Below are 19,824 nucleotides of genomic sequence, written 5' to 3'. Positions count from 1 at the left end.
TTTTCTAAAGCTACACATATTATTGTGTCCTCGAATAATAGTTCTATTTAAAAATCAGTTTAGATTGTTTAAGATAACAAAGAGGAAAACATAATTGAAAAAAACTCAACTAAAATAACATTTTGGATTTCTCCTTTCACACAACGTAATATTATAATAGTTGTTAGAAACAACAATTTGTACAAATGTCAACCTACAGCGGAATTAATTTTTCTAATTCTAAATTTAAAATTTAAAAAAAAAACATTCAATAATATCTTGAATTCTAAAAGCCGTTCATTTCGTATAGCAACAAACACGCAAATAAACATAATAATAATAAATTTATTTTAATATACTATAATAATAATAATTGTAGATAAACGCCTCCTTCGCTACAACACACGATTTATCAATGTTCGTTTTGTCAAACTGTATTTTATATTTATTATATAATATAATATATTATAGTAAAAGATAAATAACAAAATCAATATTTTTTGTACCTATATGGCCATTATTTTGTGCGAACTCTATCGATTAAAAGAAACACGCCATCTATATTATACATATTATTATAATATGCTCGAATAAATATACTGAGTAAATAGCTATCATTGTTATTTTTAAAATGTATTTTAATGTATAATAACACTGTTAAGACGAAAAAAGGGTGCGTGTTACGTTAGGCACCTTATTTAATAATATATAATTTTAAACCACTAAGGTGAGCAAAAGGTACAATGTGTGAAGGTAAATAGACCGACGTGCAATGTGTCCGACAAGTGCAACAAAATCACAAAATCGATCAAATTTACACGGCGCCGTTGACCAAACATTTTTTTTTTTAAATAGTTACAATAATGGATAAAACGAATACTTAAATCTATGGTTCAAAGAATCGCGGTCGATACCGAATAGAATAAAAACGAAGAATTAAAATTCAAAAATTATATAGACTGCAATATTTATAATAGTTTCCCAACATCCCGCGCAGGCACGACCACGGATTAAACTGCTTCGCAAATTATTTCCGTCTCGTCTTCGATCACTCCATCGCCATGTTCGCAGATTTATTGGGTAGGTACATTATAATATATCATTATGTTAATAATGGTTTACAAGATCTCGCTGAAATCCTTGTGCAGAGAGATGGTGTACTCGACGATGGCCAAGGTCCGTTTGTCTTCCGGTGACCTGCATGACCCCTGTAAATTAAAATATATTTTATAAATAATAATATTATAATATATTTATAGGCCAGACATTATATAGGTAACATATGCTATTTTCAAGATTTTAATCAATTAGTTTTAAAAATATGAAATATTATAACATGAATTGTTTAAAATTTTAAATACCTACTTCTTTAATAGGTATATCAATTAAAAAATTGTTTTTGAATACCTAATTAGATTATAATTTTCAATGATATTTTTCATATTTTTAGTGCATTGAGATAATACAACGCTATATGTGCATGTAGGTATAATTTGTACGTTTTTTATGCTTAGACTATAATAAACAACAATTTTTTTAATTCCTTATTACCTGTATTCTTTGTAAAAATAATATTATAGACAACAAAATAGTCATTTTCCCTGGCCACTACTCACACACACAATATTTATATTGTGCTATCGTTGTATACAGTTTTAATGTACCTAAATATTTTTGTATACACCGACATCATGCATCAACATAGATGTGAGATGCGAGTAAATTACCTTCAACTTTTCGTACGACCACGGCTTGTACCGGACGATTACGGTGACCGATTCCGAGTCTTCAGAAACTGAATACTTGTCGGTCTGCCAATCGTATGATGTTTCTGACGGATTCCGCCGAGTGCCGTTCAGCGCCCACAGACTGGTGTACGGGTCCGACGGACAAGTCGTCGACACGGACATGCTGGTCGGACAACTGTTCAGGCTGCCTTTGCTTATGCTGAAACGCAACAAACGGTACAAACTGTTATTGATAATGTTACTATTATTGCCATTATTCGTTAGTGATATATAGGGGTCGGATTTATATTCTTTTAAATTGCCAAAATAAGATGCTAATATTCTCTTTAAAAGTTGAAAATATTCTTCCAATATTCTTTAAAAATCATAATAAAATATGCTTTTTTTATTAAAATATTCTCTTGAACTAAAAATATGCATTTATATGCAAAATAATTAAACACATAATACGAAAAAAACTGATATAAATAGATACATAATATGCAAATAATACAAAAACCTGATATAAATAGGTGCATAAAAAAAATACTAGATGTTAAGAAAAGTTTGATTAAATTATTGATAATAATATTTAATATTCAATTATTTAAAATTTTTAACTACGCAAATTTTTGAAAACAGTTGACAACTATATTTTGTTTCATGTACGCTGGAGTTATATTAGTACGACGGTCGGTTAAAATGTTTTTATATTATGTGCTAAAAGAACGTACGACTTCAACTGAAATCACAGGAGCATATTGCAAATCAGTTATCATAGCCACCTATGATTACCTAATTGCCACTTTGAGTTTACTATTCAAGATTCTGAGAGGAGCAATGAATCTATTGATTTTACAATGTTGTGTGTTTTTTTTATATTTTAATTTTTGTGTCTGTGTATACCTACGATTAGTATTCGAAATAATGCTTCGATTTACAACTTCAGTATCTTGTTCAACGGGACAGTTTTCCAGCCCTGGTTTTTTGACAAAATCGATTTTTACTTTTGGTGTTACAAATGATCGCAAATACATAAAATTTTCACTGAAAGTTAATATAAGCCTTTTCTTTACATGAAAACATTTAAAAAATATTTTGACTTGTTTTGAGCCGTTTACAGAAATACTCAGTTTCCAATTTTTTTAGGTTCTTTTTCTATTAATGTCATTAAAACTTTATTTGTTGTGTAAAAATGCTTGTAATATATTTAATACAAAACTCCTACTTTATTGTTACTATGAGATTTAAAAAATATTAAAAGTTATTAGTCACAGTTTTTTTTTATAACCATTTAAAGTTCAAACCTTAAAAAAATACGGAAAAATCACGAAAATTAGCAAATTATTTTGAGTTAAGCATTCATAATTTTTTTTGTTTTTTAAATCTAAGATTTTAAAATGTAATACAAGATTATTCTTAAGTTTGTCTACCTTTATCAAGAAAAAAAATCTCCACAAGCAAATCAAATTAAATTTTTATGAACGATTGAAGTTCATATTTTTACAATATTGAATATTCATTCGATTTCTCGTGTAGCGATTTTGTTATTTTGTTGTAATTCTAAAAGGAATAACAGTAGATACATAAAAATTTCACTAAATATTTATATTTTTATTTTCTATACACCATTCAATTTTTAAAATATTTTGACTCTTTTTGAGCTGTTTACGGGCATTGTTAGTTTTAAATTATTTTGGGTTTTTTCTATAATTGTCAATAAAGATTTATTTTTTGGGTAAAAAGCGTGAAAATGTAATACAAAGGTTCCTGATATATTGCTTAAATGGTAGTTGAAAAATATTAAAAATATATAGGCACAATTTTTTTTATAAGCATTTAAGGTTGGAATTTTTACAAAATTTATCAAATTTAAAATTTAATAATTATTTTATAGGTAGTTAAAAATTTATAAAATGTTCAACTTTTATAGCTAAGTATTGAAAATTTAAATCAAGATTCCACATAAATAGGTAAATATTATATAAATCACTTTCTTCACAATAAATCATCAAATATACTTAGTATTATCATAGACTGACTGTCTGTCTTCGCTCAGAAACATTTTTCTTATACAATGATATTATATCATTGAACTCAAATTTAATACCGTCCATTATACAGTGACCCACCCCAAACCTACTGTACAGCAGATCGACATCCACTTATTTAAGTTAGAAGATTCTTTTTGCAGATAGGTACCTATGAAAAATACTGTAACATTCGACCATAACGCTAAACAGCTGTTTTTTATAAAATATATTATATAATTAAAAAAAGAAAACAAGTTCCAACGAATGATCTGTAAAAACAGATCACAGCTAATAAATCGGTGCAACAAATACCAAAATATAGCAATAGGTACCAAGAATAAAATGGAAATATCTGATCACATTGTTGCCAGAATAGGGGAAAATCATTAGTTTGGCTATATACTATGGTGGCGATAAAATGTAATATAAAATGATCATGAGTGGGAATTTCATCGTAAATTTTACATCGCCAGCTGACTGGGAGACACTCAAGAATTTGTTACAGGAAACGTTCAGTTTGCATATTATGAATAATGATCCAACAACACCAACTACGAAATCGGTTACCATAATAATCGACGCTTTCATTACAAGGAGTCTCATTAATATTCAATAAAAAACCACATAAGTATCTTATCTTAATAATTATCATAAGCTAATAATAACTATGGGCGCCAATTGGGCCAACTAAAAATCAATTAATGGAAATCGAAACAATAGGTATAAATTTTAATTTTAATTAACATACCTATTAATATTCTAAATATACAGTACACTGTTATTGTATATTGAACAAGTTATTGTTCTAACATATCAAATTGAAATTGTGTTTTTCTTGATACAAATTAATATTCAATGAATAATAGTAATATGTTTCTCTAAACATTTCAATATTCCTTTTTTTCATGATAAAACTGCGTAAGAAGTTTCACTTCACATTCGTGTAGTGTGTAGGTATTCCTGACACCACACTTTTATTTTTTTTTTATACCATTTAAAGAGTATCCTGTAGCGAATGGCAATACAACATTTATATTTTCATTTAAAATCATTATCCCTTTGCCAGCGAATTGAACTAGTAGTTTTTGAATTACATATTATTTAACATTTCAATAGATCACAATAATTGTGTCTTATGGTCATTCCTATACTATGTAATTTTACTTTATGAATATAAATTATGCATAACTATTATTTTTTGTTTGGCACTTTGCTGTTGCTATACAATAACAACACATTTGTTAGGAGTGAAAGCTACCTGTCGTACGTAAATATAAAAATAAAATATTAACAGTGATTGGGAGTGTAGGTATATGAGTATATGAGTAATATTTTATTAACTGCCATAATATTGGAGTTTATTATCAATATAAATATTGTTTTTGAGATGCAGTCACGTAATTGCAGTTTACTTAGCCGTAAATATAATATAATATATGGGAAGACCAATGAGGTGTTTTTTGTTTTCCATAAGCCTAAACAGAAAAACGGGAAGTAATATATACCATACGGACTACTGGCCACGGTATATAGGTACGTATAATTCGGATTTAATGACGTACGAGTGTACAACGTATAAAAAAAAACAAGTAATATAATTTATATTTTGTACTGCACTTGCCGATAAGATACGCTTATAAAATAGTCGGTAAGTTGTTTGGTGACCGGAAGTTGGAACCCGTACACGAACAGCGACTTGTCGCTACATTGTTGGAGAAGTTCCGACCGGCCACATTCGTCCGTCATGTTGGCTTCCGTCGTAAAGTTGCTGTAACTGCCATACACGCCGATCGTTACGTCCTTGTACACGATGTCTAAACAATAATGTGTAAATTTTGATGGATTAAAAGTTAAAACGGTCCGGTCGGGGAAAAGGCCGTGCTGTGGTGTTTGCCATTACAACATCACGCCAAAATGTTTCCTTTCCCATCGCCATTCACCAGTGGCTTCTGCAGGGGGATGTTAGGGGTTATACCCGCCCCTGGACCGATAAATCCCGTTATTTGTGTCTTTGATATTACCACCAACCACAATTCATTTAAATGTATTGTTAGTTATAACATCCCCTCCAATGAAAATTCCCGGGAACACCACTGCCATCCATGATGTCTTTTCGAAAAAAAATTAACACAGGATTCACGTTAATAACCATAATATTACGACAGCAATATTACTTCGATCCCTAAGTGCTGGAATATAAATAATTATATTTGTAACTATGTTATTTGAATGCTATTCAACAATGACATCAACATACAAGTTTAAACTACAAAGTCTTGGATTGGTCGTGAGTGCAATGGCGTTTATTTTATGGATGGGAAGGGTTGTCCTCCTGAATTCCTCATAAATTTCAAAAAAATTAAAATCATTCAATGTCATTTCCCATGACTTAATAAAATATTTCTATTTATACTGCAAAAGTGCAGGGAAAACTAATTTAATTAACACGTTACTTTAAGTGCCTCATCGGTAAAACATTATTCAAACAAAGCTCCCTCCCCTAAGGGTTAGCGTTGTCAAAAAATCCCTTAGAAAGTTGGTCGAACTACGCCACTGCGACTGCTAATTAGTACTTATAGGCAGGGTGGTAGTCTTACTAACTATTTGAATTAATGAGAATAATGGTGTATTCTTAATAAATTGATAATAAAACGTAATTGTGTTAGATAACAAAAATATACGTACCAATTACACGGTCGATTTTGACGATAAAACTAATGAACTCTTCGTCATTTTTGCTCTCTTCCTTTTTTTTATCGGTGATTTTATTAATTTTCGTTTTGATCTTGTCGTACTATAATCAACAAAAATACCACGTTTTAATCATTTAACTACGACCAGACAACATTCTGAACACGTCAGATGCATAGGCGTAAATATAGTTAAAAATCTAGGGGGAGCTAGAAATATCAATTTGTTTATAAAGTCGTGGACTTGTGAATAATACTATAATAATTTTAGGTAACATAATTTATTATACTGACGAGGTTTAGCTGAGAATATATTTATTTTTTTTTGGGGGGGGGGACTTCAGGAGTTTTTTAAAGGCTAATCTCCTCTAAGCCTTTGGTTAGATGTTTATAATTGGTGGAGATTGGAACATGGGAAACCCATTAAATATACGATAATTATATATTTTTATCCTTCAAACCAGGCGTGGACTTCCTTAAAATCATATAATTAACGTAGGTATAAAGTAGGAATTATGTAAGTAATTCAGTATTTGCCCATAGGCAAGGGTAGTGGATGACTATGTTGTAGTAAGCATATTATAGGTGCAAAGAAATTTGGCAGTGAGCTTTCCAAACATTTTACAAAATGTTCACCTATGGTCTTAATTTGTTATCATTGTTATCGTTTATATATTATTATCATACTTCACAACTCCTGCTGTTGGTTACAAGTCGATTAAGCCGCATGCAGGTCAAATGTTTGTCTTTGTCGAAAAACCCGTCTATTTCCAACGGTAATTGACCGGTGTCCTTCGGCTGAACAACACTCTCGTGGGCCTGAATTGCATTTATATTTAACGGTTTGACGATACTGTTGGAGAATTTAAATAAATAATAAAAAAATTATTATTTGTACTTGCGTTACTTGTAGCTAATAATAATAATTATAATAGATTATGATATTTAAACATAATATTATACGTATTGTATAATTTGTATACATTATACGGTTGAATGCAATTTTATTTTATTGAATATTATTTATTGCTGTGCAGGTAAGTACAGCTCGTGCAAAATATATTTACAAACTATAATCGATACAGTCTTTGTGCATAAAAGAGATAATATAATACGTAAAAATCGATAGTACTCACAGCTCGTGTTCGCTTGTGAATGTGAGTTGATTTCTGTAATGGTGTTCCATAAAAAATAGTCCAGTTATGAAAACCAAGCTGAAAATTTCGGTATTATGAATTGGTTAAGTATCGTGTTAGATCACACCGTGTACTATCGATATCAAATCAAAAGTTTGCTTACCAACTCGCGATAACCACAGTAAGAGAGATAATGGAGATTTGCACAAATTTCCCACAGTTGACATCACTCGAACTCGTTGGCTTTAACAGTTTACGTTTTTCGACACTGAAATCGTAATCGTTGTGCTTGCTAGAATAGGTCGTGGCTAAAATTGAAACAAATAATGAGGAAAACACAAAAAACGTCAAATATATAATAATAATATGTACAGTGTACAGTGTACACGAATGACTGTAGGTAGTTGTGTACAACAGAAACGGTTTTTATAAAATTCTTGATCCAATATGCCAATCACTACACGCAATATTTTGTGACATGTTTATTGTTTACATATTGTATTGTGAATAGCTGATCCTGCACAGCGTTAGGTACCAGTGGAAAACCCGTGGATTAACCCCTTCTTAAACTCCATTAAATGTAAAGTGGATAAAACTTTGATACGGTATTACGGTTATTTGGGTACATTTTGACCAAATATAAAATTATATCTAACCATAATAATTATTTTCCTTCCTTAAACCAACACAAAAAACTAGATACGTTTATCATTAACTGTAAATATTATTATATCATTTAACTCTAATAAGGAACAAAGGTATGTTTTGTTGATAGGTGTACACTTTTATATCTATAAATGAAAAAAATAAAAATAAAAGTCTCGTAGTAATTTGTTTTTTTTTAAAGTTTACAAGTAATTCGAATAATAATGATATTGACACGACAATCTGAAAATTGGTAAATATTATAAATTAACTCAATTAAAAATAACTATAAACCAACAAGCTAATTAAAAAAATAATACGCTATGGTTCTCATAGCTTATTTATTTAAAATAATATTATATTTATTAATGAATTTTGATATTATATTATTTCATACAGGTACCTCTTCCATTATTTGCCAATTATTAAAAACAAAAAAACGTTTACAACAACAATACCAACTCCCAGTGGAAACTCGCGGAAAATTACAAAAGGGGTATTTCATCGTACCATACGTAAATATTAGCAGGTAGGTACATAGATTTTATGATTTAAACTAATTGTATTTACCTCAAATGGATAAAAACATAATAATTAACAATTTTCTTAAAACATGCTACACGGTATGGCTTGTGCTCTACGAATTTAAAAAAGAACCCACCTGAAGATTGGATAAGGAGGAGTTCCGGAGCCAACCAGTTTCGAAAATACTCATTTCAGTCTTTAAATATTATACACCAAGGTAGTATTAACTCATGATTGATCGATCGATACTCACTGGTTAAATCCGATAGCGCTATACCAGGATGATTGTCTGCTAACAGTAAACAACGCTTGTGGTCCTGTTCGAGCTCGCTTATTCTAGCTTCCAAATGGGTGGTGATCTTGCTCAGTTCTTTTACAGCTCCAACATTTTCCATGAAGATCCGATCCTGTGCATTAAAAATATAACTTTAATATAATATGTTTTAACGTCCGCAGATTGCGTTTAATAATATATACGATCGAATGATCCAGTGACGTTCCCACAGATCGCTTTAAAAGTAGATATACTAAACCGTCGAGTAACTGACTATGAATATTCGATATTTTAGTGATGGTTATTTGGAGAAGTGTTGACGACTATAAATAAAATTAAGATGCAATATTTTTCTTAAGACCTGTAGCAGGTACCTACCAGATTTATATAAATTAATGAATTAAATAAGTTGACAGAGGGTATGTCCTCAAATAATCCAAAGAATTCGCACTATTATTTCAGGTGCAGCCATAATAACTCCAACGTCAACCCACTCGGGCGAGTTTCGAACTTTACCGTCAGCTCAGTCAGACTGGACTAGTTTCCCGTCAACGAGTTATTTTAACCCTAATGCTGCGTTCACACGAGACGTGAATCACGAGTGAATCACGAGAGTGAACCACGTTTTTGGCCCCACGACCTAAGCGTGATAGAATCAAACAATGTTTGATTTTCAGTCGTGAAATACGAAAGAAGGTGGCGTGGCGTGGTTCATTCTCGTGATTCACGCCTCGTGTGAACGCAGCATTATGTAGTTACTACGCACTCAAGTAATTCACGAATAAAAAAAATGGTTATGTGCTATTTCTGACCATGCCATATTCTATGCATTTGTGTCAGACAAATTTAATTTAACCTTTGACATACCATTTTAAAAAATGTCATTGGTTTTACATTTGAGTTCTGACCTACCATTTAAAAAAGTATCATTAGTTTTACATTTAAGTTCTGACCTATCTTGTATAAAGTTGACATAGTAATTTAATAAAATTAAAAAATTATAAAAATAAATACATAATATGTAATTTATTATTCATTAATAAGATACAATTTAATTCAATCGTCATTACGATTATAAATTGTCATCCGTAAATAAATGTCCGATATAATAACAATATTGACAATAATGCGAATAAAATAAACATAGGTTATAATAATTATTATTATTATAATACAAATTGTGTATGTGAATATTTTAAAAATATTTTACAATCTAAGTGTAACTTTTGAGTATACCTATAACTTAAATTTTTTAAGTATATATAAGCAAATGTTTATGTTTAAATGTATCTTATTAAACTGTTGTAATATAGTATTAATAATTTAATCTCTTTTTATACAGTTATTTTTGTTTCAGTGTTTCAGTCCAAGTTTAAAATCTATCTAATATGGACACGTTGTACACTCGTACTTATGAGTAAAATATTATACTTTATTCTTAATTTAAAAATGTTGTCATAATATATATATATATTTAATATTATGCTTATTATGCTTATTGCATCATCAAAAATTACCTTTTCCAATGTAAAATAAAAACGGTTAGTGTGTTTTTCGAAATTGTGATATTAAGTTTCCTGCCATCCTTATAGCTTACTGTTCGTCCAAAATAAGCTTATAATATGCATCGTCCATGAAATTTATAGGCACCTATAATTATTATGTCAGGCTGCTCAGATTCTTATTATTTTCGTAATTTCATAATTGTCTATTGTTAAGCTGATTTTTGAAATTTTACACTACAATATTTGGTTACAACGATGATTAGAACTGTAGTTCCTATGTTCGAGAAAACTTAAAGTAGGTATTATTTATTATTCCTACTCGATTACCTGGTACTAAAATCTTCATAATTACAAAATTATTGGGTACTGTTTTTTTTTTTTAATTTTCAATGATTGCACGATGGTTATGTCGATCGTCGAGAAAGACACTTTCAGAAATGACACGACGCCTTTGAGAAAAAATATCCAGTGAGCGTGTACGGCTTAAAATAATTGTATTATGCATTTATGCGGTGCACCCTATGGGAACATCACTGGCCATATTGTAACAATAATAATGTAATCTAATCGACTATATCGCACTTTGTTCACGACCAAAAAGTCGTCGTACACAATTCCGTTGGGCAGCGCTATGCCACCGGCGTTGGTGACGGCTTCTGGCAAGACGGCTTGCACCTCCTGTGCTATGATCCCGGTGTCAGCTTCCTTTAGAGACAACCCGAACAACGACGAAAATTCCGGTTTGTAGCTAAAATGAACTACGTTTATTTTCTGCACGTTGCGCAGCTGCTCACTTGTGTCGCACTATATATTATAAAATATATAAATCATGTATTATTATAAATATGATAACACCTCAGATATGTGTTAGTAAATTATTAGGTAAGTACCCCCCAAGTGGATTAGCGTAAGAATAATATTATAGCCGCAGTGGCCGGTATATTTTTTCTGGTTGATCTATGATAAATTTTGAGAGGGCGTCATATCCTCATTTGTTGTCTCTATTTTACACACGTAACACGGGAAATCTTGTCCGGAAACCTCCCAGATTCCTGCTATGGTTTATTTATAATTAATTGTCAAAAGGTACTAGAACAAATTTACTTTTACCCCGAATTCATACAAAATAACTATGATCGATTAGTGAGTTGTTTTTCTTATTTTAATTTTAAAACTAATAAACTATATATATTTTAATTATTTTATAACCTACTTTTAACTGATAATTTTAAAATAAAAACATGAAAAAAAACCTCCGCTAGATCACGGTTTATATATTCCGCATTACAAATTCGACGATAATATGTAAATTTGATCTAATATTTAGCATAAATAAACTGGAATAAGAATCTGGTACGCACATTTTCTATGTGTCTCGTTTATTAGTCGTTATAGACTGATACATCATATTAATATGCCGGTACGAGTATAGGACGCCTTTTAAACTGAGTGCATTATTCGTTAAGTTGTAATTAAAAATACTATAGCTTTTATACTGCCTTTTATATTACATATCCTCACACATAATTTTAAGTTATTAGAGCCAGTTTTTACTATAATATTTTAATGGCAGTATGGCACAATATATTTGTTAGTGCATACTCTAATGTTTCATAAAAAATCCTAAAATTTGTTTACAATTGTTTGACGAATTGCATACGTATTGATCAATACCTGTTATTTTACATTTAGATCAGAACTTGAACAGAAAAACCCTTAAATGTAAATTACCCAAGAAGAAATAATACCAAATAAATAATAGCTATAACTTTTCATAAAAAAATGTTTGACAACTATATCTTTTGAAATGTATTTTTCACATATTTGTATGCAAATTATCATATTATCCATATTGTCTAATCTATCTTTTCATGAAATTTAAATGGTTTTATCACACTTCGTGAAACATAAAAGTATGTTGGAAATTATTATTTTTAACGAAATGGTAATTTTATTAAATAATTTTTATCAACATTTGGCGATTAATTTTGTGTAATATCCATGGTTATAACTATTCGTTATCTTACTCAAATAAAAATACCAAAATATTATATCAGTACGTCCTTATAATTAATTCTTATTCCTCTTTTGTGTAGGTGTTTTAAAAAAAAATATATCATGCAGATTTCAAATGATTTAAACAGTTACTATCATGAAATAACATAAGTTACTATGAAATATAAACTTAATTTTAAATAAATATAACTTAACCAAATCGTTCAACAGTATTAGATAATGATTTATTATTAATTAATAATTGTTGGGTGCAGTAAAAACACATTTATATTATGTATTATCATTGAATATATTATTAATAAACTGTACAATATGTAAGTATCTACTGAATGGTTTTATTCAGTACCTAAACAATTCACAATGTGGATATTGGATGACCACATTATGAAAACAATTACACAATGTCAAATTGGACTGACCATTTCGTGAAAAATGTTCGTATTTTACCAAGTGTGAAAAAGTCGTTTCCATTTCATGAAGTTGACAAATTTTCACGAAGAGGTCGATTCCATGGAGTTGCTACGGAATATTATACATCATAACTTTACAGGATTAGAGTCTAGTACATAATATATTACATTATAAATTAAAAATGTAAATATTATTCCTCTACAAATATGTATTATTCATTTATACAAATTTAATATATTAGGACATATTATTAGGTTTAAAATATTATATATAATATTTTCTCTCTCAATCTCCAACCAGGATATGTCAGATTGTATGATATATTATATTATTTATGGTGCCCAGTACAGTCTCATCGTACATGTACGTTATATACCGGAAACCGTGGATTTTACCTATATAAGCTCCATATTTTGTTATCTCCTTCACGATAACGGCACTGAAGACCTCTTCACACACGGAGTATAAATTATAACGATGGCTTAAGATATAGTAATAAGTTCTTAAAATTACTCAAAACTGCCGGAAATATTTACAAATTTTAGGCCAATGGCTACTGTAAATAGTTGAATACACAAAGCACATTATTTATACTCATACTATTATAGCAGTACCTATAATATAATATTATAATACTAACGTTTAGGGGCTAAGTTATCTTAATTGCGAATACAAATCAGCTATAATGAGATTAGAAACTATGTTATTTTTATTAATATTTCTAAATTAAACATCTAAAAAAATTGGTATAGAAGTCCCGTATAAAATGATATCGTCACGAGAAGCCTTCATAACTTCTATGATATATATCAAGGGTGGCTACTTATCCAAATTTTAAAAGCTGAAAATTTATGAAGCTAATTCGATGCGAGCTACATTGTTAAGAGATGTTTATAAAATGATGACACATTTTTCATTTTATAACAAATGAAGGAACATTTATTTATTTATAGAAATAACTTAGAGCCACACGAAACTAACTCAAGAGCTACATGTGGCTAGCGAGCCTCGTTGTGGCCACCCTTAATGTATATATAGAATCTATACTATAGATATCAAAAGTTGAACATAATCTTCCCCCACAAAAAAATTTTTAACGCGTTTTACGAGTACATGATTTGAAACTCACTTTTTGTATGTGTTGTTTGATCCTAATATCCGACGGTTGAATTATGTGTCCCGTGAGCTTGACGTTTCCATGGACGACCAGCGCCTCATCCGGCCGGTCCGTGTTGATGCCCACCTTGCCAGTGTGGACAATCGACTCTGGCGTGGTGCCCCGTTGCCAGCACAGTTCCGCATCGCTCTCGAACTGGCCCGGATTCGAAGCCTTTGGGTGCGAGAAAAAAAACAAGAAAAAAAATGCCACTGGCCGCCGTATACGTACATTTCGAGACGCCATTACCCGTCACGGCGGGTCGTAAGCAATGTTCGGACTTATCTAGATAAATTTATCTAGATGAATATCTAGATGATTATTTGTTCATCTTTTATCTTATCTAGATAAATAGTTACAAGGTATCTAAACGTTCATCTTAGATAATTTTTTTACTAATCTAAATAAATTCATCTAGATACATTTTTTATTGATAAAAATCGCGAAATTTTACTAAATTTTTAAATATTTATACAGATTCTCAAACAAAGTTTATGGTTTATAAATAATGTAATTATTTTTATTTATATCTTTATTATTATTATTATGTTCCTAGTGCCCAATTAAAATATACCAAAATGTATAACCATTTAAAAAATAATTGTATCTTTTTTTTTATCTAGATAAAAAAGTATTTATCTTTATCTAGATAAATATGAGTTAAGTTATCTTTTATCTTTATCTAGATACATTTGAGTTGTATTATCTTTATTTTTATCTAGATAAAAAAATACTTATCTAATCCGAACACTGGTCGTAAGCAACATACAATATTATAATCAGTCTAGCATAATTACTTGGATTACCCTGACAATTATCCGCTCGGACGCGTACGAGACGATCGGATAGTCGTGGTCGTTGATACAGTGCGCGTGCAGGCCCACCACCAGGTAAAAGTACCTCTGGTCCGGGTTCGGTTTTCCTTTTTTCCTCATGTTGTTGCAAGTGGTCTCGCTGAAATGCAATCGGCCCACCGTCACCTTGGACACTTGTTCTTCGCGCAAGTCTAGCCTATTAAAATTATCACACACACTTTATTACAACTAAATTGGTCTACTACCAGTCAAATATGATCTATTTCGTAGGGGGGGGGGATAGAAGGGTAAAAACATTTAAATAACTTCTTCAGAAATAAACGAAAATATTAAGTACGAATTAGAGTATTTAGTCCATCATTATTATAAATAATAGAGCAGAGCGAAACAATAAAATATATTGTTGACAGCTGTTAGAATATATTGTCAGACATTTTAACGTTATTATTACTTACAAGTTATAAGTTATATAGTACAAGTACATTGATACTATTTTGAATCAGACTAAATATGGTTTCTATAGTTAATACTTACAAGACTGGGTGAAACGCTTTTTTGCTTCTGTCACTCTGAGACTGCTCTACTTTAATTGTTTGACCAGGCGATTCCACCTTAACACCGTAAAAGTGTAAATGGAAACTGCCAACTTTATGAATTCCTTCAGTGGTTCTTACGAACTGTGCATCACCTTGCAGTTGTGTATGACATGTGATCTGAGCAGTAAATTCGTGTTTCAGTTTAAAACTGTTACGAAAAAAAAACTCTTTAAAATATAATATTTACCTGAAAATGATTTTTCTTTTGACACACAAATGCGTCGTCGACGTTGGAAAAATTAAAGCCTTTATCTGCATCCACTCTATAATGTGGTATTGGCCTAAAATATATTTTAAATACATACACACTTAGTATAGAAATATTAGAAATAATATTTTCCTTTCATTCCTATATCAACGACAATCGCACTACAGTCTCAAAAATTTGATTCTTACACAAAAATATTTATCGTAGATATAGGTACTATCGATTTTGGTCACACGATTTTCTTCGTCCAAATTTCGTTTTTAAAAAACCCATATAGTACTAAATGTATTTGTTTTAAACATGCATTGTATATTTCATATTTTTAGCTGAGCTATTTTACATTGATTTGTGGTTTTTCTGATTTTTTTCTGTTTTTTTACACGATTTATAATGTAACATAAAACATTTTTACAACATTTATAAAAAAATGTTCGATCTTTAACTTCAAAGGTGTGTCTGTTAAACAATTGGATCTAGTTGGTACCTACAGTACTATCGAACGGTTTCTTACTTGCCCATTTTTTTAATAATCATGGTCATAATTTATCATACGTTCGTTTTTGAATGTCCATAATATATTAAACCAAAAATAACATTTAATTTTTAACCAACTGTAAATTGTGATAATCATAGTAGCTGCTAAAATATATATCTATATATATTATATATATCTATATAATAAAAAAAAGTGGCCATTTCTCAAATAACGCAGTTTCTTGAAAACTACTACTCAGATTTTCTTGAAATTCAACATAGATATTCAGTTTGAGCTCATAAGTATCAGTCTGAAGTCAAAAATGGCCTAGGTATTTTTTAACGATCACCAGGGAGTCAGAAGTGTAAATTCATTGGTTTATAAAAGAAAAATAAATAGTGGCCAATTAAAGGTCAAATTATAATTTATAATTGCCATAGCAACAAAATAACAGTAACAATTCATTTTAAAAAATAAATCACCAATCTTTCTTGAATTAATACTTTTAGTTTGATATGCCTGCTGTATTAAGTACCATAAATCTACAATATATACATACACTAGAAATTTGTTGCCAAGCCAACATATATAAGGACCAACATCTCTTCTGTAACACAACCAATAATTGTTCTTCCAACAATTTTTTTTCTGTGAATGAACTAACAATTGTTTCGAGTCTATAAATGAACAGTTTTAAGATAATATTAATAGTATATAAATGAATATGTTTAGGGGGGGGGGGGGGGTCGAAAGCAGAGATTTGCTGCTTGGTCCAACACACCCATAACAGGAATTTAGATGTATCCTATTCGCAAATTGTTCTATACTCTATTCCAATTAAGATCAGGCTTCGGCAGCTGAGTTGTGCTCATGGGTGTGGCTTTGTTCCTGTGGCAGTGGGACGAAAACTGGTTGCCGCAGAAGCCTGATCTTATTTGGAATAGAGTATAGGGAAGCAATAAGAATTCTGAAAACATAGACTTGAATTTTTCTTAAAGTCTACTTGAAACAATTTTCCTATATTTTTGATTTTATCCCATCAAATCTTTAGAGGTTAAATTAAAAAATACATTAAAACCCTGTCATATTTAAATTATTGGAAAAAAAATCATAAATATATAAGACTATTTAATGTAGACTTTACAACAAATTCAAATCATTTTTTAGAATTCTTATTTACTCTTTACCCTAAAGATGCATACTGCGGCTGACTTAAACTAGTTTATTTTCACGCATTCCCACTACAAAACATGAGAGCTGTGCATGTTTTCTCCTGGAACAGACTTTACTAGATGAATTAATAGATTGGCAATGGCATAAATCTAAATTTCTGTGTTGCGTGTGTGGTAAATAGACAGTTCACTGTTTTCAAATTTTCAATAACCTTAAAGTATAAACGCTTACTTTAAATTTACAGCAATCTCTAATCTTATATTGTCTTGTAATTTCTTTTGATCACTATCATATGAAGTTATGCTAACAGCAAGAGTTTTTAACTTTTCAAAATTGTTCAATAAGTCTTGATTTTCTACAATAATATAATAAAGTACTAAATAAGTGCCCTTTATCAAACAATTATAAACTTACCAATACTTTGTAAAGCATTTATTAATAAACCTTTAGAATCTAATTTAGAAAAATCTTCAAGTCTGTCTTGTGGCAAAAACTGACATAAGTTGTGTACTTTTATGTTAAAATTTTCAACAACATCAGAATACTATAAATATAATAAAAAAATGATAATATTCATTAACCTAAAATTGAACAATATTTGTTAACAATTACTTTTTTTTTGGAGACCAAAATACTGTTGACATAATAGTGACAACTATCATTGCTGGCAAATATTGTTCTTCTCAAATGTACATTTTGATTCGATCTCTTATAAAGTTCTATTGAAATATCTGCTACGGATTTGCCTTTTTTTACAAACTGACTGACCTATAAGTAGTTTATACAAAATAATTAAATACAATGATAGAATTCGCAATTTAAATAAGTATATGATTTTTTTTAATATTATATTAATTTGTTTTTAGTTGATGAAATAACTATCTTTTTTGCAAATTTATTGATATATTTTTATCTTTTTGATTTTATGGACATACTTTTATGAAGTACATATTTTAATACTTAAATAGAAATAAGGTACTTAGGTAAATATTTTTCATTAGTCAGTCAAAATTGATTTAATTAAATTGTGAGTATGTCATAAAGTTTATCGAAACTAAATATTTATAAATTATGATCTATTATGCTGATTTAGATTTCAACCAACTATATACTGTGAAATTGCAAATGGTATCAACGAATTTAGTATTTTTTTATTTTTTAGTGCATATTTAATATCATATTTAAAAAATGTTTCGCATCGAAATAAATATATATTTTTGTATGAATATTATGATAATGATAGCTAATATAACAGATGAATGCTAAAATGATCTACAAAATAGTATTGTTTTTTATCATTCTACACTTAATGTAACAACTACGGTTATATTTAAATTGAACTTATAAAGAAAATAAGTATCCACAGGGAAAGCCACTGAACACCAAATTTTCTCCATACCTGATCTTGCAACGCCTATGTTATTAATTAATGTGAGACACATGAATAAGGGAATAACCTGGTAATACTTCAAGTTGTAACTAAAACTATACTAACTTTGTCTCCTCTATTAATGTCCTTTGGATTACCACCAAATCCTAATATGAGAGCTGTAACAATTGACGATTTTCCAGAACCATTGGGCCCAATTATTAAATTCAGTTTTGAATGTGGAGTATATGTAACTTCAGTAAAAGTCCTGCAAAATCGATAACATATTTGTATCATGGCTTACTAGGAACCTTTGCTTAAAAACATTAAATTTCTTAAAAAAAACAATTGGTATAATTGTTATTTTTTGATGGTGGATATTAAGTATTCATATAATTATTGTAATACTCTTAGGGCCAGTATTATAATCATCGGTATGCTTTGATTACGCTTAACCAGCTGATAATAGATTTTATTACCGGCAGAATTCGGCCGGTTAAGTGTCGGTTAACTTTAACCGGACATTGTAGGAACGGCCCATAACAATATATAGTATTACAGTCCAATTAAAATACCTATATACATTAAAACATTTAACAAAAAAAATAAATTACTTCCTCACTACTTGTAGGCAGTATAGAAATTTGTGTAAAATAAACACTAATTTGTAATAAGTAGGCATATTACAAATTCTAAATATTCATAAATTTGGTAAAATATCACTTTGTGATTAATTCATAAATCAAGTAGAGTTTGGGTTTAATCCACGATCAACTTACGTAGGTTTAAGGTAATCAAACTCCATCCAGTGACTAAATGTAAAATCAGTACTAACAACAAACTACCAATTTTTAATAAGAAAAAAAATAGCAAAAAGGTAGGACTCTACATTTAAACAACAGGTATCGTTAGAAGCATAGGCGCAAATAGCGTTTGAGATTTGGAGGGGCTAATAGGGCCTTACTTTGATAATATTGAATAAGCTTAAAACAAAATGTAGGAAATGTTTGGGAGGGCTATGAACATTTTTGGGGGGGCTTAGCCCCTAAAGCCACTCCTATTGGCGCCTATGGTTAGAAGTATTGCACTTC

The 19,824-nt window shown here is 29.9% G+C and overlaps 2 protein-coding genes across 2 annotated transcripts in view; both read right to left on the bottom strand.

Moving 5' to 3' along the window:
• Positions 1 to 304: 304 nt before the first annotated feature.
• Positions 305 to 19,824, bottom strand: part of LOC103308338 (myelin regulatory factor) — a 197,241-nt gene continuing 177,721 nt past the window's right edge. Inside the window, exons 7-19 of the mRNA XM_029485895.1 lie at positions 15,696 to 15,789; positions 15,447 to 15,625; positions 14,904 to 15,108; positions 14,071 to 14,271; positions 11,097 to 11,318; positions 8,989 to 9,142; positions 7,729 to 7,873; positions 7,566 to 7,643; positions 7,117 to 7,282; positions 6,425 to 6,533; positions 5,361 to 5,553; positions 1,707 to 1,926; positions 305 to 1,187 (exon numbers count right to left, since the gene is read on the bottom strand). Coding sequence (XP_029341755.1) covers positions 1,098 to 1,187; positions 1,707 to 1,926; positions 5,361 to 5,553; positions 6,425 to 6,533; positions 7,117 to 7,282; positions 7,566 to 7,643; positions 7,729 to 7,873; positions 8,989 to 9,142; positions 11,097 to 11,318; positions 14,071 to 14,271; positions 14,904 to 15,108; positions 15,447 to 15,625; positions 15,696 to 15,789 — 2,056 coding nt within the window. The 3' untranslated portion in view covers positions 305 to 1,097. The remainder of the gene's footprint in view (positions 1,188 to 1,706; positions 1,927 to 5,360; positions 5,554 to 6,424; positions 6,534 to 7,116; positions 7,283 to 7,565; positions 7,644 to 7,728; positions 7,874 to 8,988; positions 9,143 to 11,096; positions 11,319 to 14,070; positions 14,272 to 14,903; positions 15,109 to 15,446; positions 15,626 to 15,695; positions 15,790 to 19,824) is intronic.
• On the bottom strand, positions 16,611 to 19,283 carry LOC103308337 (structural maintenance of chromosomes protein 5). The gene is made up of 5 exons (XM_029485896.1): positions 18,860 to 19,283; positions 17,977 to 18,132; positions 17,779 to 17,908; positions 17,596 to 17,719; positions 16,611 to 16,868 (listed from the first exon to the last, which is right to left on the bottom strand). Exons 1-5 carry the CDS (start codon positions 19,028 to 19,030, stop codon positions 16,697 to 16,699), a joined length of 753 nt encoding a protein of 250 aa, XP_029341756.1. The 5' UTR covers positions 19,031 to 19,283; the 3' UTR covers positions 16,611 to 16,696.

The sequence above is a fragment of the Acyrthosiphon pisum genome, chromosome X (genome assembly GCF_005508785.2).
Source record: "Acyrthosiphon pisum isolate AL4f chromosome X, pea_aphid_22Mar2018_4r6ur, whole genome shotgun sequence".
Lineage (NCBI taxonomy): Eukaryota > Metazoa > Arthropoda > Insecta > Hemiptera > Aphididae > Acyrthosiphon > Acyrthosiphon pisum.
The sequence above is the reverse complement of the archived record's forward strand: the minus strand, read 5'-3'. Positions and strand labels throughout refer to the sequence as shown.

What these genes read in the sequence shown, in the direction of transcription:
- LOC103308337 (XM_029485896.1), bottom strand. Translation starts at nt 19,030, where the DNA reads ATGATACAAATATGTTATCGATTTTGCAGGACTTTTACTGAAGTTACA. An exon ending in TTTTGGTCTCCAAAAAAAAA is followed by an intron (nt 17,909 to 17,976) that starts GTAATTGTTAAC and finishes TTATATTTATAG; the next exon opens with TATTCTGATGTTGTTGAAAA. An exon ending in AAATGCTTTACAAAGTATTG is followed by an intron (nt 17,720 to 17,778) that starts GTAAGTTTATAA and finishes ATATTATTGTAG; the next exon opens with AAAATCAAGACTTATTGAAC.